The sequence below is a fragment of the Diceros bicornis genome, chromosome 34 (genome assembly GCF_020826845.1).
Source record: "Diceros bicornis minor isolate mBicDic1 chromosome 34, mDicBic1.mat.cur, whole genome shotgun sequence".
Classification (NCBI taxonomy): domain Eukaryota; kingdom Metazoa; phylum Chordata; class Mammalia; order Perissodactyla; family Rhinocerotidae; genus Diceros; species Diceros bicornis.
Window position 1 is genome coordinate 24,305,287 of NC_080773.1, and position 22,342 is coordinate 24,327,628.

A 22,342-nucleotide genomic window follows, 5' to 3' on the forward strand; every position below is an offset into this window, starting at 1 on the left:
GAATAAATTCCTGTTGTTTAAGCCATACAGTCTGTGGTATTTTTGTTACGGCGGCCCGCACTGACTAAGACAGTATCTGGGGACTCCGTCGCCCCGTTGGCTTGGGTCAGTGGTTTCACAGTCCAGAAATCAGAGGAGGAAGGAGAGTGAAGCTGGGGTGTTGATCCTCCCAGATCCAATCCTGCTGAGCTGGGGGCGGTAACAGCTCCCTCGTTGGTTTCCCTGCACCTCACCCACACCTTTGTAAATCATCCAATTAAACGCCTCTCGTGTTGCCCCCTGTCAGTGCTCCATCTCCTGCTGCGACCCTAAGCGATGGCACCATGCCACCAGGATTTGGGTATTATACAAAAGAAAGTCCCGCATTGGCACTTTGCTCCGACGTGGAAATCGCCAGCTGAATTTCTGGCCAGCTTAGTGGGATGAGGACTCGTTCTCAGTCAAAGTCAAGTCGATTCAGGGAAAATAATGAAGAGATGTGATGTGTCTCGCAGACTTGACTTGGGGGACAGGATCAAACCTGTGGGGCTATCACAGCTCCTGCTCCCACGGCTGGGGAGCTGGGCGCTAGATTCCTGCGTCTTTCCTTGCTCATCCTGGGACGGTGTGTCGGTGCTGGGGGAGATTCAGAAGACCACCCTCACAGCCACCCTCCCGCGTTCTCTCTCAGTTCTCCACCCAAAGGGGCCCTGCTGGGAGACAGAACAGGCGCTGGGCTGGCTGCCGGGAGCTGAGCACAGTAGCGTGATCTCGTGTATTTAGTTCTATTTCATGAAAATGCTAAGGGACCCAGCTCTGTTCCTGGTGTTTGAAGTGCCTTGCTTGAAAGAGGAAGTTAACTCCTATTATTTAAGCACCAAAGCAGAAGTTGGACCGCGGCCACCAGTAAATTGTACGAATTCATTCAACAAATATTTGCTGACTTCCTTACCGGGTTTGCTAGTCCAAAGAGGAAGATGGTGCTCCTCGACAAAGGGGACAAAAAGGAAGCCAGAAAGACAGGAACGACGTACCCTCCAAAGACGGATCTCTCGTAGCCCAGTGCTCCAGATGGTATCGACCTGTTACAGGTCGAATTGTGTCCCCCAAAAGATATGTTGAAATCCCCAGTACCCCAGAATGTGCTGTTATTTGGAAATAGAGTCTTTAAGACATAATATAAGATGAAGTCATACTGGAGTAGGGTGGGCCTTACTCCAAAATGACGGTGACACACAGACACGAGGGGAGGACACCATGTGATGACAGAGGCAAAAATTGGCTTTGAGCTTCCAGAACTGTGAGAATAATTTTCTATTGTTGTAAGCCACCCAGTGTGTGGTATGTTGTTACAGCAGACCTAGGAAGCTATATACTTATTTATTGAATGGCTTGAACATGCACTGGGCCAGTGCTGAGCTCCTGGCTTGGCACACCAGCAGATTAGAGACGCAAGTTTGCATCTGCCGTGGCCCAGGGCTTGTGTTCCAGGTCAGAGCATGGAACCCAGTGGCCATGAAGACGAGAATACTCGGGCTGAGTCAAGCAGCGTGTGACCCGGTGTTTATTCAGCATACACTTCTGAGCATGTGTTAGCAGCGCAAATGGTTCCGTGTGCTAAAGAAGCAGTGAGTGTTGCTTTAAAAAATACAGACTGTGCTCATGTTTGTGACAGCATTGTTCTCAGTAGCCAAAAGGTGGAAGCTACCCCAAGTGTCAATCAACGAATGAATGGACACAGACAATGTGGTCTATCTGTACAATGGGAAATATTCAGCCTTAAAAAGGAAGGAAATTCTGACACATGTGACAATATGGTTGAACCTGGAGGACAGTACATTAAGTGAAATAAGCCAGTCACAAAAAGACCAAGACTGTATGATTCCTCTCGTATGAGGTCCTCAGAGTAGTCAAAGCATGGAGACAGAAAGTAGAATGGCAGATGCTAGAGACAGGGGTAGGGGAGAATGGGGATTGTTATTTAATGGGTACAGAATTTTAGTTTTCCAAGATGAAAAAGTTCTGAAGATTGGTTGCACAACAATGTGAATATACTTAACACAACTGAACTTGATACTTAAAAATGATTAAGGTGGCAAATTTCTAAATATTTCTTTTTTTTTTTTCTATTTTTTGGTGAGGAAGATTCACTCTGAGCTAATACCTGCCGCCAATCTTCTTCTCTTTTGGCTTGAGGAAGATTAGCCCTAAGCTAACATCTGTGCCAATCTTCTTCTGTTTTTTATGTGAGTCCCCGCCACAGCATGGCTTGACAAGTGGTGTAGGTCCACACATGGGATCCGAACCTGGGCTGCCGAAGTGGAGCGTGCCAGACTTAACCACTACACCATGGGGCCAGCCAAAGATGGCAAATTTTGTGTTATGTGTATTTTACCATAATTAAAAAAAAAAAAGACTTTGGGTTCAAGGTTCAAATGCCAGCTTTGCCACTTACAGGCTGTGTGGCTTTGGGCAAGTGGCTGCACCTCTGGGCCTCAGTTGATAGTGATCATCTCCTGGAGTGGAGAGGATTAAGTGGGTCGTGGCTGTTGATAATGTACAGCAATAAATAACATCAACAGATGTCCTGCCCTCAGAGCGCCTACCATCACTGCAGATATTATTATTACTGTTTTGTGATCATTCGAACTGTGGTACAGTATAAAACTGTGTCCTGGGGACAGACCAGGAACAGAGGATTATGGGGGTTCTTGGTGGCTCAGGAAGTCAGACTAACCTTGACCCCAAATTGCGAAGGAGCTGCCTGGACAGGGGAGCACAGGGTTTGGGAGTGCCAACTGACAAAAACAGAAACCAGTTTAAGAGGTAAAGCATTTATGCGAGATCAAAGAATTGCAATTCGGGGAGCACAGATTGAGGTGGAAACCCAAATAGTGTCCGGCTAGGGAGTAAAAGTCAGGGGCTTTTAAAGACAAAGAAGGGAGGTTGTGTTACAAAGAATTTTAATCTCAGTCAGAGGCAGAGAGCTAATCTGATCGACTTGATTCCATCTTCAGAAAGTCCACCTTCTCAGCCTCTGCCATCAGGATGTCCCTTCTCCTGCTGACTTCTCAGACAATTTCTTGTAAAACCATGGCCCAGTCCAAGACTCAAGGAACAAGACGGGCAAGGCAGTTCCTCTGGAATGGCTGCTCCGGCTCTATTTTAAAATAGCTCCACTATAGTCACTTTCACAGGAGTGAGTGGCTTAGATTAAAACCTGCCTCTGTATCGTCTTCTCTGAGTGACTTTCTCCTTGGCCTTCTGAGCCTTGGTGTCTTAGGAGAGCAAGGTAGAGGTCAAAGCAAGACACAGAGGCTACAGGGGCTGAGGGCTCTGTGGAGGAACTTAAATTGAGGCTTCCAGGAGGGGCCAGGCTGGGCAGAGCAGGCTTCTAAGGCTGGGGAGGTCTCTCCTGGGGTCAATGGGAGTCATGCCCGGGGGGGTGGGGGGAGAGGCAAGGGAGGGACATGGAGCAGGGGGTGGGATGGGCTTAGACTTGCATAAGAAGCAGTCATACAGTCATATCACAGGCTGATAGGGAGATAATCAACCGGCCATTTTAAAGTGTGTAATTCAGTGGTTTTTAGTACATTCACAATCTTGTGCAACCATCACCACTATCGAATTCCAGAACATTTCTGTTTCCTCAAAAAGAAACCCTGGGGACCGGCCCGGTGGTGTCGCAGTTAAGTGCGCTCGCTCTGCTTTGGCGGCCCGGGGCTCACAGGTTCAGATCCCGGGCACACACTGACACACCGCTTGTCGAGCCATGCTGTGGCGGCGTCCCATATAAAGTCGAGGAAGATGGGCACGGATGTTAGCCCAGGGCCAGTCTTCCTCAGCAAAAAAAAAAAAAAAAACAGGAGGATTGGCATCGGATGTTAGCTCAGGGCTGACCTTCCTCACGAAAAAAAGCAAGAAACCGTGGAGCCAGCCCTGATGGCCTAGTTCAGGGCGCTCTGTGTCGGCAGCCTGGGTTCAGTTCCTGGTCGCAGAATCACACCACCCGTCTGTCAGTAGCCATGCTGTGATGGCGGCTCACATAGAAGCACTAGAAGGACCTACAACTAGAATATACAACTATGTACTGGGGCTTTGGGGAGAAAAAAAAAAGAGACTGGAAGATTGACAACAGATGTTAGCTCAGGATGAATCTTTCCCAGCCAAAAAAACCCAAAAAACAGAAACCCTGTACCCATTAGCAGTCACTTCCTATTCCTCAACCCCCAGCCCCTGGCAACCACTAATCTACTTTCTGTCTCCATAAATTTGCTTGTTCTGAACATCTCATGTAAATAATCTTAGAAGACTCAGCCTTTGTGTCTGGCTTCTTTCACCATATTAGAGTATGTATCAGTACTTCATTCCTCTTTATGGTTGAATATTAAATGGACTTGTGCAAAGTTACGAGGGATGATATTAATTGCACTAATTTATTTAACAATACCGGTCGAGTACTGAAGTTCCTTGAAGTCAGAGATTTTCTTTCCTCTACCCCCAGATGGAATCCAGAACATAGTAGTATTTACAAGTAATAAATTAATTAAATATTTATTGAATGGATTGAGCAGAAAGAATCATGAAGGGTATAGTCGGGGATCTGGCGTGAAGAGAGAGTGACAGAGATACCGCTCCCCGCCCCCACCCCCAGTAGCCCTGCTGGACCCGTGTCTGTCCCGAGGGGCCCAGAGGGGACACCTGCAGACCACACCAACCGGATGCACCAAAGATGAGGGCAGATCCCAAGCAGTGGCGTGTTGAGGTTAGCACATACCTCTAGAGAGAGCCAACGGTTCAATTTCCAGGAATGTTGCAAGCTGGTGGTTAAACACAGCCATTATCTAGAATTAAATGGTATCACTGACAATTGAATATGTTATATCAAAGAGCAAAAGTCGTGAATGCTCAAAGGTCATCATGCTCTAATTATTTTCCTGTTATCTGTCTCTAGAGGTCATTTCCATTTATTATAGCTATATGGCGGGGATATTATAGAACAGGGTCCTGCTGAGCGTCTCTCCAGTTCCGTGTTCAGTGGTGTCATGTCGGTAGCTCAAAATTGGCCATGGTGGGAGTATTTACACCATAGAAATGGGCAGATGCCACCCACCAGGGTTTTTTCCTCTAGAGAGCTGGGTTTTAGGGTTGACCATCATGGCCCTGGTCCTGGAACAGGCGAGCAGAAGGGTTAGGGTGAGAGTCCTCCACTGTTCCCTGGGGGCATTTTGGGAATCGGTGGGGGCATTTTGATTTGTCACAGTGTCTGACTCTAGCACAGCATTTAGTGACTGAGGGCCAGGGCTGCTGAGAGCTCCAGAATGGAGAATTGTCCCGCGCCCCTGTGTCTTTCCAAGATCCTATCAGAGCATCGTACAGGTGGAAAATCTGTTTCTGTATTTCTGAGCCCAGAATCTGCTTTGCACGTGTTATAAGTCTCCCTTGCTTCTTTCTTCCACGTCATTGAATTGTTGGGGAAACCAGGTCATTCGTCCTGTAGAGTGTCCCACATTCTGGACTTGGCTGATCGTGTCCTCATGGTGTCAGTTCACTGGCGACTTTATCTTCCTGTTTTCTGAAAACTTGTGATTACAGTGAAAGGCTTGATGGGATTCAGGTTCTTTTTGGGGCGGGGTGAGATTTGTAGATGGTGCAGCAACCCCCTCCCCCTGCCCCCCGTCGCCTCACTCAGGGGCCCGGAGAATGGTCGCTTGTCCCTCTTTCTGTGTTAGGATTGTTGGGGGCTCTGGCGGTGCCACCTCATCCCTTCCCAGTAAAATTCCCCGTCAAGTTTGCACCTGATTTTACAACCATAGACAGCATTGCCTGGACCCATGATACCCCATTAGGGGATGCATTTATTATTTCCCAAGAGAATCTCTTTTGAAATAGGGGAAACTGAAAAGAGTTGCTATCTGCCAGGTGTTTTCTTCTGAGATTCCAGCCTGCCTGGTTTCAAATTCCAGCTTCTACAACTTTCTGCTGTGTGACCTTGGGCAAGTTACTTTACCTCTCTGTGCCTTGTGTACCATAGGGCCACTAAGAGTGATCACCTCACGGAATTGTGAAGATGGAATGAAATTGGTAGGCCAAGTAAGTGCTAAGAGTTGTTTGCCAAAATAAATAAATGTAGGACCGTGAGAGGGCTTAGAATCAGGAAGAGTCTGGCCCAGCTGTACTCTGTCGCTTCCTCCAGGCTGACTTCCTGGCCTGTGTCCAGCAGGCATGTGCGGAGGGAGGAGGGCCTTCGGGCTCACCTGGCTTCAGCAGCCCAGACACCGGACCTCCTGCCGGCTCCGGGAGGCAGGGTAGATCCTGGGCGGGGTTTTCCCTCCACGGGTGCAGGAAGCTTCAGGAGAGTTCCGAGTGAAGAGTCAACCCTGGAGAGGAGGGAGCACGCTGAGCTGCTTGCAGAGCTACCTTGTCATCTGCTCCCTGATTCCTGCAGCTGGAACGAGGTACCAGGTGAGAGATGGCAAGGGGAAGCTCTCCCCAGACCCTGCGGCATGCTCGCGTGTAAACACGCACACACACACACACACACACACACACACACTGGGCAGATAGCTGGGTACAGACTTAAACCCAAGGGTTCGTGAAGTGGACACACAGCAGTCCACACCTAGGTCTCTGATCCCCTCTGGGATGCACCCCCACCTCGGGGCCTCTGGAAGGAAATGGTCCCTCCTGCGCAGCCCAGGCACCCACCTCCTCTGCCCCCCATCCCCAAGCCAGCGGCCTCCTCGGCTCCCATCACCTTCCTCAAAGATCTGTTACCTGAGCCCCCAGCCCCTCCATCACCACCACTCTCCCCTCCGACCCCCCAGGCCACTGACTCCCTCCCTCCCTCCCTCCCTCCCGCTATCCTGTCACTAGTCGCCTTGCAGGGAAACTGAAAATGAATGTGCCATTGGAAAGGCCTGGGCGGGGCCAGTAGGAACTAGAGTTTCCTGTTCCCATCTTGGAGGCTGCTCCCAGGACCTCCGCAATGGAGGACCTAACCACAGGACCCAGGAGATCCCAACCCCCAGGCCCCACCGTGGCCCCTGGAGATGGCTTGTTCCCTCGCTCCCTGATCCCATCCTGAGTCACCCCTTCTGTTCTAGGCCCAGAATAAAGTTAGGGATTTCAAAGTGGTGGCCCCACATTTTTGTCTTAAGCTCTTCCTGGGAGTTGTGATTATAGTGCAAATTGCGGGGGACACGGATGGAGCGGGGGATGATGAACTAGGTGACCTGAGCTGATCTGGGGGAGAAGCCTGGAAAGGGTAGGGAGGGGCTTTCAGAGCAGAGGTGACAGGACTTGCAAATCACAGGGTGTGACAGGACTCAGCCTGGGGAAGGGGATGGTGGGGATTATTCTATGGGATCGGCTGGTGACAAAGCCTGGGGAGTGGGCAGCCCTGGGAGGGCTGTGAGCTGAGGAGGGGCAAGGCCAGCTCTAGGAGTGGGGACAGATATGGAGGAGGCCAGGAGGCAGAGGCCAGGCTCCAGAGGGGAGAGGATGAGGCCAGGCCTGGGATAGAGAGAAATGGACCAGTCGGGGAGAGTTTAAAAGAAATTATCGGCAGATATTGGTGGCCCCACTTTTCTGAGGGACCCAGAGGCCGGATTCCTCTTTTGAAGTTGGGGCTCCTTTCTCTTCTGTATCCTACTGCGAGCCCCCAAGGGATAACCCCCAGGGGACTGGGATGGAGGAAAGCACCAAGCCCCTCCTCTCACCCCTCCCTCCACGGCTGGCCTTAAGTGCCTGGTGCAGCTATGGGGACTGAGGGCAGATAAGGAGATGGACTTCCTGACCTCAGGGGACTAGAGGAAAGGCAAGCTCCTCCCACTTACCAGAAGCGGCACAGCCTTAGACTCCAGCTGTGGACATTCCCCAAGCTTTCCTCACAAATGTCTGGTGAGCTGCTTTCTGGGTACATGCCCCCGCCCCCCACGGGCTCTCCGCCCTCTTCCTCCTCTCCATGCAGCCTCAGTCAAGGTCAAGGGGTCAAGGTCTGGAGGCACTTCCCTTGCAGGCTAGATGCCTCAGCAGTGGTCCATCCCTCTTCCTGGGTAAGGAGGGAGGGAACAACCAAGGAGGCGGAGACACATTGTTCTAGAACATTCTGTGTTTCTTTTTACCCAAACAAAACTAGCCCTATTCTCTGTCTTCTGTAAACAAATTTCAAAGGAACATTTAGGGCCCCACCATGCCAGCCCAGAGATTAAGAGGTTTGATTGTAAAGGTGTGTTCTTCCAATTTTCACCTACTAGATGCTGGGAAATAGACACCAAAAAAAACAAAAAAGAAAAGAGGGATGTGGGGAAATGAGAAACAGGGAGATGTTGGCAGAGACTCAATGAGAGAGGGAGAAAAAAACAGATGGAGCTAGACAGGCACCAGACGGAGGTGAGACCTGATTCCTTCTGTCGCTATTTCCTGGGCATCTGCTCTGTGCCGGAACATGACGACACTGTCCCTCCCTTCACAGAGCTGTGTGTGTAGTAGGAGACCAGGACTCTCCCAGAGATCCCCAAAGGGACTGATGGGGAGAGAGAGGGAATTGGGACAGAGCAGGGGCCACAGATGGGACCCAGCAGAGATAGATCCCTCCTGCCTGCCTTATTCTTTCTCCCTCTCTCTTTCTGTCTCTCACTGTCTCTATCTCTCCTCTTGTCTTTCTATTCCTATCTCTGTCCCTGTCTCTCTTTCCCTGCCTCTATCTTTCTCACTCTATCTCAGTCTCTGTTTGTCTGTCTGTCTGTCTCTCTCTGTCTGGTTCTGTCCCTGTCTTTTTCTCCATTTCTTTCTGTCTCTCCATTTCCCTCTCTCTCTCTTTTTCTGTCTCTTTTCCCGTCTCTCCCTTCCTTCCATCCCTTACTCTCTCCCTTCCTTCCCTCCACCCTTCTGCCTTCCCATAAGCATTTCCCTTGGCACACACCCCCTCCCCTGTCCCATGTCCTGTGCTTGGCAAATTCAGAAGCCAAACAGAGAAGTCCTTGCCTTTCAAGTGCCCACAGTCTAGTTGGAGAAAGGATTCAACACACACCCTGGAGCTCTCCCTCCTCCCACCTTGGCGCTCTCTCTTCCTTGTCCCAGCTTCCTCCTGCTTCCCAGTCCCCAAAGCTGTCCTCTCTCCCCAGAGTTGGGCGGGTCCGAGGATCTGGATAGCAGCACAGTGATACTTTCCATCTCTCCCTCAGTAGATCTTACTCACTTTTTATTCTCAGGGCCGAATTCACTCTGCTCATGGATTTCTCTGGTTCATTAAGATATGGCTTAGCATAGCTGCAGAGCGCGTGCACTGAACCACCGTGCAGTGTCCTCTCTGAGTCACCGTGTGAAGTCCATTCCATGCAGGGCTTAGTGAATGGATACTGCCTTTTCACTGGCAATGAGGAAAGGGCCTTATCTGGAACTTGTGGACCGTAAGACAGAGAATCTCTTGAACATCAGCTGAGCTGTGGAATGAACCTTATTCAGCAAACCCAGCCTCCCTGGCTCCTTTCATTCAAGTTGAAGGGCGCTAGAGGAGGTTGTACCACCCAGGTGTCCGTTTCTGGTTGGCCTCAATACCTGGCGATGACCCAAGGGGCCCAGACCCCCAGCTGAGTTGGTTCAATTCAAATCCAGGCACCTAGTTGACAAGCCTGATTTTCTTCTGGAAAGATAACTCTCACGCAATCTTAATGGGCTCTGAAGGTTTCAGTGACTCATAAATCAAAAGCAGGGATATTGCTATGTTAGGTCCTGTGCCAACTTTTATTATTCATAATTAACCCTAAAGGACCACACCTGCATAGCTTCTCTCACCTTCCCAGGTTCAACCAGGTCACACCCTGCTTGATTTGGCCCTAGTGTTCTCTTTTAAAGGCCTCTTGGTTCAACACTTTGACCAGGAACACAAGCCATACACTAAATCCACCGGAAGTCTTTCACCTCTAAGCCACTTTGCGCAGAGTCTCCAGGATATGCTGCAATTAAAGTCTGCCCACGAGGCAGAGCTTTGAAGAGTGGGTGGGAACCTCACATTCACAGGGAAGGCAGTGAGAAGTCTTGAGAGGAGCTGAGAGAGCAGAAGGCCTTCATTCCTTTGACTCCTCTCAGATACCCCCATTTCCGTCTCTCAGAGTCCGGTCTTGATCAGTCAGTGGCCAAACCTGGCCTCTGATGTGGCAGCATGGTTCAGATGTTGGTCCAGCCTGGACTGCAGAACGGTACAGCCCATCAATCATTTCTGGATATCATCTTTAGCAATAATAAAGTGTTCGGCGTGATGGTGCTTAAGTAATGATTGTTCTGCTTTTCCCTCCTGGTTTCTAGCCACATAATGGAAAGTCAGAACCAGTTCATTTCCTGCTTTCCTTTACTTACAGCCGCTTTGCTTATGCTCAGTAACCATATCTTCAAAGCCTCATCCTTTCAGGGCGTTTGATTTGTCCTAAGGGATCCCAGGCAACAGCTTAATTAACTGCTTCACTCCACAAACCACTGGTTCAAGTTTTATGTCCCGGGGGGGATTCCTCACTGCCCTCTACCTCCTATGATACCAAAGTTCTCGGAAGGTCTGTGCTTGGCAACCTCCCCACTCCTGGAACTAATTTCTGTTGTGACCAGGGTTGAAAAGAACAAGTTGTATATTTGTTCCCACATGAGGGGATTTTCTGGGATTTCTTGGTCAGTAACTGAAGTTCCCTTGAGGTCTCTCCACATCTCTTCAGATAACTTTTGGTTCCTGGCTCCCTCTGCTCAGTCTGCATCTGACATGTCCCCACCACTCCAATCCCTACTCTCTCTTTCAGCATTACCTACTGTGGTCTCATAGAATGGTATTTGGTCTTTGTCCCCAGTTCCTGGCACATAGTTCCTAAAATCTTTGGCATTTCCTGAGTGATCTGGGTAATAGGAGTGTCTTTCTCTTGGCAGGCCTCTAAATAGCTTCAGGATGGGAGCTGGTCACGGGCAAGGCCAAGGCCGAGCTTTGATTAGAAGATGGTAATGTTTAGCCCCACCCCACAACCTGTGGGGAGGGGAGAGAGACTGGAGATTGCGTTAATTGCCAGTGGCCAATGATTTAATCAGTCACGCTTACATAATGAAAACTCCATAAAACCCTAAACAGCAGGGCTCAGAGAGCCTCTGAGTTGGCAAAGACATCCATGAGCCAGGAGGTTGGCGCACCCCAACTCCACCGAGTCCCTGTGCTCAGGACCCTACTGGGCCTTGCCCTGTATATCTCTTCTTCTGGCTATTAGTTTGTCTCCTTTACAATAAACAGGTAAATGTAAGTAAAGTGCCTTCCTGAGTTCTGTGAGCCATCCTAGCAAACTATCAAACCTGAGGAGGGGGTCATGAGAACCCCTGATTTATAGCTGGTCCATCAGAAGTACGAGTGGCCCAGGACTTGTGACGGGTGTCTGAAGTTGGGGGCAGTCTCGTGGAATTGAACCCTTTAACTTGTGGGATCTGATATTAACTCCAGATAGAGACTGTCAGAATTGAATTGAATTGTTGGACACCCAGTTGGTATCAGGAGGAAAAAAAAAAAAATCTCTCATCTGCCAGTTGCTTTCTGAGCCTTTTAGTAAAAATACTCAAGAAAGAGAATTGGCCAACTCATCTTTTAGAGCCAGCCTACATTTGTCATAAGCCACAGCCAATGAATGGAGAATCCATCGTGGACTCAGGTGTCTGTCTCAAGTTCAGTTGTCTGTGGCCGGGAGGGTAGACAGGTCAAGTAGTGGAGTTCTTGATGAGTGGGGCAATTTCCCTTCAAAGGGGGTAGAGATAGGCAGGGTATGCAAAGATGGACATCTCTAGAAACTGGATCCCCAGTAAATAGTAGGTTCATACACTTGTACTCACCATATAGAGACACCCATGTATGTACACTCATAAACACCCACATTAAAACATACAATGTATATACATATAACGTATGCACACTCACTTATATACACACACATACACACATGCCATGTGTTCACAACCACCTGCACACTATATATATAGTACACGCCCATATATGTACACAGTATATACACCTCCATACAATACAATGTACACATGTCCATTTGCATGCACACAATTTCACACACACTCATATATGTACACAATATGTAGATACTCATATGCACACACACACTATATATATATATATATACACACACCCATATATACTCACACAAAGCACATGCCATGTGTGCACACAGACAATGCATACATATCTACATGTGTAAACACGCATATATGAGCCCAATGTAAACACACTCACATAGCACACACTCTAGAGACATACCTGCATACACAGACCTGAGTATTCACATTCATTTACACACACACACAAAGTAAACTCACACCCACAGACACCCACACAATGTTTGCACACACAACTATGCCACCACGTGCCTGCACACCCCAGGGCCTCCATGCCCCAGCTAACGTCCCCTGCTTTCCCTCCCCCGACAGCCATGCTCAGCACTCAGGCGCCTTTCTTCTTCCCCATGGGCCACTTCATCCTCTTTGTCTTCGTGGCTTCCACCATATTTCACCTTCAGCAGCGGCTAGCAAAGATTCAGCCCACGTGGGAGTTGGTGCCGGCGAGGACAACATCTCGACACGAGCCATTGGAGACAATGGAGAACACCACCGGGAGCCAGCAGCCCAGGGGTATGTGGACGATCAACGCAATAGGGCGCCTGGGGAACCAGATGGGCGAGTACGCCACCCTGTACGCCCTGGCCAAGATGAACGGGCGGCCGGCCTTCATCCCGGCCCAGATGCACAACACCCTAGCCCCCATCTTCAGGATCACCCTCCCCGTCCTGCACGGCTCCACGGCCAGCAAGATCCCGTGGCGGAACTACCACCTGAACGACTGGATGGAGGAGGAGTACCGCCACATTCCCGGGGAGTACGTGCGCCTCACCGGCTACCCCTGCTCCTGGACCTTCTACCACCACCTCCGAGACGAGATCCTCCGGGAGTTCACCCTGCACGACCACGTGCGCCAGGAGGCCCAGACGTTTCTGCGGGGTCTGCAGGTGAATGGCAGCCGGCCAAGCACCTTCGTGGGGGTCCACGTGCGCCGGGGGGACTACGTCCGCGTCATGCCGCGGGTGTGGAAGGGCGTGGTGGCCGACCGGCGATACCTAGAGCAGGCCCTGGACTGGTTCCGGGCCCGCTACAGCTCCCCCGTCTTTGTGGTCACCAGCAATGGCATGGCCTGGTGTCGGGAGAACATAGATGCCTCTCGTGGTGATGTGATCTTTGCTGGCAATGGCAACGAGGGCTCACCCGCCCAGGACTTTGCGTTGCTGACACAGTGTAACCACACCATCATGACCATTGGGACGTTCGGGATCTGGGCCGCCTACCTCGCCGGTGGAGAGACCATCTACCTGGCCAATTACACCCTCCCAGACTCTCCCTTCCTCAAAGTCTTTAAACCAGAGGCAGCCTTCCTGCCCAAGTGGATTGGGATCGCAGCAGACCTGTCCCCACTACTCAAGCACTGATGTTAGCTCATCTTTGGCATCCCCTTCTCCTTTTCTAGCTCCCCCAAGATCAGTTCCAAGGCATGAGGAGCACATTGTTACATGCACCAGGACCCTTTCCTCTTGAATCAGAATGCTTTGGGCTGCAAGTAACTGAAGGCCCAACTAACTTGTTTAAATAACATATTCATGTGGCTCGCACAAGACCAAAGGTGGCAGATGTCCAGTGTTAGTTAATTCAGCAGCTCAACAATGTCACCAGTGACCCCAATTCCATCCATCTTCTTGAGCTGCCATCATCTCCTCTTAGACCAGCTCCCTCATGGTCCCAAGAAGGCTACCACATACCCAGGTGTCACATGCAGACAACCCTTCCCAAGGCAGCAAAAAGAGGTTCATTCTTATCTTAGGTCCCTTTTGAAGAGTGAGGGAAAACTTCTAAAGCCTTCCAGCAACTGCCCCCCATGTCTCATTGACTGGAAGTGTGTCACGTACCCACGTGACCCATTACAAGGCAAGGTGAATGAGACCCTGGGATTGGCTAAGCCTCAGATCAATAAATCTTTGCCTCCTGCACCTGGGGGGTTGATCAGCCTCCTCTGAAGGACATGGCAGCTTGCAGAAAGAAAATTGATGTACTCTTACCAAGGAAGAAGGGAAGAATGGCTGCAGATCACAAAGCAGCGAAGCCCTGAATAGTTGTGCAGGTCCTTCACTACACAGCGGCTGTTGGCCAAGGAGGCAAGTGGGGCTTAAATAGAGCCCACAGTCTACTTTCCAAGCCATGTGCCCTTGGAACTGTGTCCATCCAGAGGGCTCACCTTTTTCTAGTTAGTCCGTCCAGAGAGACCTTTCGTCCAGTTTTCACAAGAGCACCATATTGGCTAGTAGCTGGTGTGTGTCCAACCCTGTATGCCCCACCTCTGCAACCCTGGCTTCCTAGGGCCTAGGATGATTATTGTGGAGAACTCAGAGACCAGCATGGCTCAGTGAACTTGAGGAGAGTCCATTCATTCTTTTAGTAAATGTTTGTGGTGCTGAACCTAACAGACAGGATCCTCGCTCTCAAGGGCTGCATTAAGAAAACATAGTGGCTTAAAACAACAGCGATTTATTATTTTCCACAATTCTGTGGGTCAGCTGGGTGGTTCTCTGCTCCGTGCAATGTTGCCTGAGGTCTCTCATGCAGCTGCATTTATGTAGAGCTCAGTTAGAGCGTCTCGCTCTCCTCCACGTGGCCTGTCCTGCAGGATAGCTTGGACTTCCTCACAACATGGTTTTCAACTTGTTTTCTGGAACACCCACTCTTGGAGCCCTCAGTCATCACGATTACATAAGAAGTCCATCTATCTGAAGCCGCCATATCGTGAGGGAGCCCGACCCCACGAGAGGCCACATGTAGGTGCTTCACTTAATAGTCTCAGCTGAGGCCAACTTCAAGTCATCCGATATGTGAGTGAAGAAGCTTCCAGATATTCCACACTGTTCAAGTCAGCCTAGCATTTAGAGTGAGCCAGCTGAGGCTCCTGAAAACATGTTGCAGAGACAAGCCATATCTGAATTACTGTTTCACAGATTCTGTGAGCATAATAATATGATTGTTTTATGCCACTAAGTTTTGGGGTAGTCTATTATGCAGCCGTAGATAACTGAAATAAGCTAAATAAATTATTCTGTGTATTTGCAGACACTTTCATGACTTTGGCGTGAACTAGGCCAACATGAACTTCTCCACCTGACTTGGGATCCCATGTGCAAAGGCTCTGTGGCAGGGGGTAGTCTAGTTATACATGAGAGTGAAACGAGGCCAGGGTGGTTGGAGCACATGGAGACAGATGTGGGTGGAGAGGTTAGCAAGGTCAGACCATGAAAGGCCTTGTGGACCATGACAAGGACTTTGGGTTTTATTCCAAGACCAATGGGAAGCCATCAGAGGGTTTTAGTTAGGGGAGTGACATGATATGATTTGCTGTGTGGACATATATGGGTGTTATGTGGAGAAAGGGCCATGGGGGCAAAGGTGGAGGCAAAGAGACCCATGAGATGGCTTCTGTAATATCCCCAATGAGCAATGATGGTGGACTAAGGAAGTAATGGTAGAGGTAGAGAGAAGTCTCATTTCAAGAGCCCAACAGGGACTCCTAGTGTCTCTCTGTCATAGTTTCACCTTTCTGAAAGAAACAATCTGATTGCCTCCATCAGATGGATGTTTGAGTCAAGCATCCACCATGGGCCAATGACCTAAGGCTGTGGGGAGGGGTCGCCTAATTCAAGGATGGCTGCCATGTTTGTAAGGGAGTTGGTTCCCAGAGAAGGTAATGAAAGAATATAAGGATTCGAAAGATGCTCCAAAAATGGGTACATAGGAAAAAGTTTTTGCCACTCACATTTCAGCTTCACTGAAGCACATCATGCAGTCACACCTAATTTCCAAGAGGGCGAGCAAGACCAATCTGTCCACATGCCCCATAATATTAGTGCACAGCTCTAATAACTACCTCACATCTCCTTACAGCCTCCACAGTCTCTCTGGGTGGGTCTCTTAGGGCCTCTTTCTTTTGGCTTGGCACCCACAGAATGGGGTACCACAGTACTTACTAGGCTAATAGGTCTCTGCTTGAACAGCTCTAAGGAATCCCCTTTCAAATTTCCGGTCTTATTTTACACAGCTTGAATGGGTGTTGGTCACTCGACCAGGTTTTGCTATTTAAAAAAATAATAATAAATCTTACATTAATTTGTTTATAAATTTAGCATTCTTTCTTTTTTTAATGTACATTTTTAAATGTATTTTGGGGACACATTTTACGTGTTTCTAAACTAAAACAACATCATGGTTGGTTGTAGTTTCCAAAGATGGCCGTGACAACATCTCCCCTTGATTTTAACCCCTCTGATCTTCCCCTGCCCGTCCCCATCTCAGTAAATGGCACTATCCATTTACTTCAACCAAAAACTTGAACTTACTCTTGATTCTTTCTTTCACATTCCATCTACCAGCAAGTTCTGTCAGCTTTACCTTCAAAATATACCCTGAATCTGACCTTGTTTCCCTCCTCTACTAACACTATCCATTCAAGTCACCACCATCTCTGCTTGGACATCTGAAAAAGTCTCTTTAAAAACAAATTAAAGGGGCTGGCCCCATGGCACAGCGGTTAAGTTTTCGCGTTCCGCTTCAGCGGCCCGGGGTTCACCAGTTTGGATCCTGGCACGGACCTACTCACCGCTCATCAAGCCACGCTGAGGTGGCATCCCACATAGAAGAGCTACACTCTACAACTGTGATATACAACTATGTACTGGGGCTTTAGGGAGAAAAAAGAAAAAGAGGAAGATTAGCAATAGATGTTAGCTCAGGGCCAATCTTCCTCAAAAAAAAAAAACCAAATTAAACATTTTATGCATAAAAATAGAGAGTGTAGTAAGCCCCATATGCCCATCACCCAACTCAACAATTTCAACATTTACTTATGTCGTTTCATCTATGCCCTCATCTTCCCCCCTTTTGCTTTACACGAATCTTAGACATCAAATTTTTTCATGCATGAATCCTTTATTTCTAATGGATAAGGAGCCAATAAAATTATAACCACATAAATATCTAGGACAATTTTATAATAATAATGTAATATCCTCTAGTAGAAGTCTCTGTTAAAACTTTTCTGATTGTCTGAAAAATGTCTTATTATTATGTTTGTTTGAATAAGATCCAAACAAACCCCACCCATTGCATTTGGTTGACAAGTGTCTTAAATATCTTTTAATCTATAACAATCCTCCTCCTTTTATTTTTATTTATTTTTTTTGTGTGAGGAAGATCAGCCCTGAGCTAACATCTGTTGCCAATCCTCCTCTTTTTGCTGAGGAAGACTGGCCCTGGGCTAACATCCGTGCCCATCGTCTTCCACTTTATATGGGACGCGGCCACAGCATGGCTTGACAAGCGGTGCGTTGGTGCGCGCCCAGGATCCGAACCTGCAAAACCCTGAGCTGCTGAAGTGGAGCGCGTGAACTTACCTGCCACGCCACCGGGCCAGCCTCCCCCCACTTTATTTTTTTAAAAAGCCATTAATTTGTTGATGAAACCAAGTCATTTGTCATGTAGAAGCTCCCCCATTTTCAGTTTGATTGGTTGAGTCCTCTTTGCGTCATTCGCTATGTTCCTGTGTTCCCCTTTTTTTCCTGTGAACCAGAGTTAGAGCTAAATGTGTGTGTGTGTGTGTGTAATTCTGTATCACAGCGATAAGAAAGCTATGCTGTGTGGACATTAATAAAACAAACCTCAACTAAATTGGAGTCCCGCAGGTCTGTAGGGGGAGCTCTCACCCCTATCACGCATAATCAGTTACTCCAAACAGGAAGAGACAGATGCTGGCATCTTGACAGGAAGTAAAACTACTCGACTGCTGAAGGAAGATTTCTCTCCCCACCTGGCAACAGCCCAGCCAATGAGAAACGCCACAGCTCAGCCAATGAGAAATGCCACAGCTCAGCCAATGAGAAATGCCACAGCTCAGCCAATGAGAAATGCCACAGCTCAGCCAATGAGAAATGCCCCAGCTCAGCCAATGAGAAATGCCACAGCTCAGCCAATGAGAAATGCCACAGCTCAGCCAATGAGAAATGCCACAGCTCAGCCAGTGAGAAGCTGTTGCCACCCTGAATTGTTACTTTTCCCCCATGGACTTTCCTTTAGAACAGCCCCTCCCCACTCCCCCTTTTCCTCTATAAAGACAGTTCCTCTCTTTTGTTTCCTGGATTTGCCTATGGTTCACCATAGCACGCACATTCTGAATTGCAATCCTTTTGGCTATTCCCAAATCAACTCATTTTGAGGGTAAAATAACAGGTGAATTTGCTTTTTAAATTAACAGCTGTAAAAAATAGATTGAAAATACGCCTTGAAGAACAAATCTGGCTGACTTACACTACCAGCAAGCAATGATGGTGGACCAGTGATGTAATGGCGGAAGCGAGGCCAAAAGACCAGTGAGATTACCAGATTTCAAGATTTACCATAAAGCTAATGTTATCATGACAGAGTGGTACTGGCATAAAAGATAGACAAATGGAATCCAACAGAGAGTCCAGAAACAGACTACATATATATATATATATATATATTAAGATAAGAGGTATTTTTTTTTTGTGATGTTTCCTCACTACTGCATCTCCTCTCATCACCTAGGGAATTAGTCTCACCCTACAGCTCTACATAAGGCTCAGGTCATTAGTAATCTCCACATTCTCTCTACTGTCGTAGTCTTACGGGGCAGTGGCTTCTCCTCCTCTCCTCCTCGTCCTCGTCCTCCTCTTCCTCTTCCTCTTCTACTCCTTCTCTTGCTTTTTCCTAGAGGTTCCATTGTTAAACATTTATCAGCACACCTCTTGGCATTTCAAAAATATTTGTATAGGGCGGGCCCTGTGGCTTAGCGGTTAAGTGCGGACGCTCCGCTGCTGGCGGCCTGGGTTCGGATCCCGGGCGCGCACTGATACACCGCTTCTCCGGCCATGCTGAGGCCGCGTCCCACATACAGCAACTAGAAGGATGTGCAGCTATGACATACAACTATCTACTGGGGCTTTGGGGGAAACATAAATAAATAAAATTATTAAAAAATATATATATTTGTATAAAGAAGTTTGGGTCTGACAGGGTGGAGGACCCCTTCCCAAGTCTGTTTTCCCCATAGCAGCCCAAGATCCCATTAAAACCTAAGTCATATCACATCACTCCAGACTCAAAAAAAGGACACACTGTGCGATCCCATTCATATAAAGCTCCAAACTGGGAAAACTACACTATAGTGCTTAGGTGTCCATATATTGGTGGTAAAGCAATAAAGAAAGGCAAAGACATAGATAGGACAGAAGTCAGGATTCTGGTGGTATCTGGGAGAGGGGAAGCGGTTGTGAGGAGGGAAAGATGCAAAGAGCTGTAGTTCTGTGGATGTTCACTTTACAATTATTTGTGAAATATACATGCGTGTCTTACTGACTTTTCTCCAATTATGTTCTATTTCACAATTTTTGTGTGTGTGAGAGAAAGATTGGCCCTGAGCTAAAATCTGTGCCAATCTTCCTCCATTATGTATGTGGGATGCCGCCACAGCATGGCTTGATGAGTGATGTTGGTCTGCGCCCAGGATCTGAACCATGAACCTGGGCCACAGAAGCCGAGCGCGCCGAACTTAACACTATGCCATGGGGTCAGCCCCTATTTCACAGTTTTTTAAAGGAAATTAAAAGATTCCTCTGGGGCTGCAGTGTGGGAGGCCAGGAATTAGGCCTCAATGTGGGTCTGGGGCAACACTGTCTAGAACTTTCAGTGATGGTGGAAATGTTCTCTATCTGCGCTGTCCAAAATGGCAACCACAGGCCATACATGGCTACTGAGCACATGAAATGTGGCAAGAGTGACTGAGGGACAGAATTTTGAAATTTTATGTAATTTGCTTAAATTTAAATTTAAGTAGACCCATGTGGCTAGCAGCTGCCTTCTTGGACAGCATAGGGCTAGATGTTTTAAAGAATAGATCAATGACACGACCCTGAATGTACCACCTCTGAGATGAAATAGCAGTTAAGCTGTATGTGAATCACTGTAATGAGAGACAAATTAACTGGCAAGGTGACCACCACCATGATTCCACCAAGGATTTGCTAATGGATGTAACTCTACAAAACCCACAGGCCTCCCCCTCCCAGCAAAATCCCCCAACAGAGCCCCCTCTCCCAGCAAAACCCCTCATCAGAACCCCCCACCAGAACACCCCCAGTGAAACTCCCCCCACCACCAGAACACCCCCACTCAAACCCCCTCTCCCACCAGAGCCTCCCCACCAGAGACCTCCTCTTCCACTAGAAGCGCCCCCCGGATCCCCTCTTCCATACACCATGAGGGAGCCATCTGCAAAAGGCTTATGCAGAAGGAGTCGCTCCTAGTCGACCTCAGCCAAGCTAAGCCAAAGGCTTTGCTGAAATGCAGGTTTGTTCTTCCACATCAGTTAAAGTCAGGAAAATGAGGCTCATTTGTCACATCTTCCTAGTGAGCCCAGACTGAGCCCTGGCTCTTTCCTGCAGGCTCACAAGACACCTGATGGACAATCTAGCATAGAACTGCATTTGGGGTTCAGCAAACACAACAGTCTCATCTGCCTTCTATTCTGAGTCTTGCACCCTGTATGACAGGAATACCATTCCCATTCCCCAGACTTCTTTTACTCAAATGCAGACAGAGTAAATAAAGTTAATCTGGTCCATGTGCTTCAGATGTTCATGATCTTCAACACGTGTTGTTATATACGATAAGCCAGCAGGGCCTGAACTAAGAGAGGACAGTACATTCCACATAGGATTTGAGCTGGTCTCGTCTGCTTAGAGTGGTACCCGTTATGGATTAGATTGTGTCCTCCCAAAAAGACAGGTTGAAGTCCCAACCCCTAGTACCTGTGAATGTGACCTTACATGGAAATAGGGTCTTTGAAGATGTAGTCAAGCTAAAATACGGTCAGTAGGGTAAGCCCTAATCCTATACGACTGTGTCCTTATAAAAAGGAGAAATTTGGGCACAGAGACACATACACACACAAGGAGCACGCCATGTGAGGGTGAAGGCAGAGATTGGGGTGATGCATCTACCAGCTAAGGAACGCCAAAGATGGCCAGCAAACCACCGGAAGCTGGGAGAGAGGCCTGGAACAGAATCTCCCGCATACCCTCAGAAGGAACCAACCCTGATGACTCCTTGATCTCAGACTCCTGGCCTCCAGAACTGTGGGACGATCAATGTCTGTGGTTTAAGCCACCCAGTTTGAGATATTTTTGCTACATCAGTCCTAGGAAACTAATACAGCACCTAACAAAGTGGGGAGGGTGGAGGGTAGTTCCTGGTGGTTTTGTGGAGTTTCTTCAGTTAACCAACCTTCAGTAGAATGCTGGGTGCTGCCCTGTGTGTTCATTTTCATTTAATTAAATTACGTTTGTGGTCATAAGGTGTTCCTTCCAAGTAGTGGTGTTCCCTAGGGTTCTATCCATGGCCCATTGTTCTCCCTGTGTGATTTATGGTTTCACTTGCTGCATATAGATGACTCTCACCTTTTCATTTGGGGACCAGAAACTTTCATTTAGACCAAAAAAAATAAATAAAAGTTAAACAATGGAAATCACTTTAAAAATTCTATAAGTGGTGAGTGCTGAGCAAGGCAGGCTCTGCCAGATGTTGAAAAATAATGTTAAGGGGCCGGCCCGGTGGTGCAAGCGGTTAAGTGCGTGCGCTCCGCTGCCGTGGCCCGGGGTTCACCGGTTTGGATCCCAGGCGTGCACTGACGCACCGCTTCTCAAGCCATGCTGTGGCAGCGTCCCATATAAAGTGGAGGAAGATGGGCACAGATGTTAGCCCAGGGCCAGTCTTCCTCAGCAAAAAAAGAGGAGGATTGGCAGATGTTAGCACAGAGCTGATCTTCCTCAAAAAAAAAAAAAAAAGAAAAAGAACGTTAAGCCTCAATAAATAAAACAGTGTGATCCTGGTGCATGGAAAACAGATTAAAGGAACTTCCTAGAAAGGTCAGAAATGGACAGAAACCCACTTGGGAATTTAATGCATGTTGAGCCTGGAATTACAAATTAGTGATGAAAAGATGGATTCTTAACAAATAATGTTGAACCATCTAGAAAAAGAAAAAAGCAAGCTCTTAAAAAGGAATTTAAAACTTAAAAACTTTAAATCAATAAGTGTAAAAGGATTAAATATCTTTTGTTTTGTTTTGTTTTAGGTTTTTTTTTTGCAAAAATGGAATCATACAAACTTTGGCAACTTGCTTTTCTTTCTTAATCTGCTATGTAGTAAACATCTTTCCAATTCTCTTGGTAGTAGCAAA

The 22,342-nt window shown here is 48.0% G+C and overlaps 1 protein-coding gene across 1 annotated transcript; it reads left to right on the forward strand.

The window, feature by feature from the left end:
* Positions 1-6,212: 6,212 nt before the first annotated feature.
* On the forward strand, positions 6,213-16,724 carry LOC131397112 (galactoside alpha-(1,2)-fucosyltransferase 2). Its single transcript, XM_058529758.1, has 2 exons — positions 6,213-6,444; positions 12,433-16,724. The coding sequence occupies exon 2, from the start codon at positions 12,435-12,437 to the stop codon at positions 13,479-13,481; it is 1,047 nt and encodes a 348-aa protein (XP_058385741.1). The 5' UTR covers positions 6,213-6,444; positions 12,433-12,434; the 3' UTR covers positions 13,482-16,724.
* Positions 16,725-22,342: the final 5,618 nt, after the last annotated feature.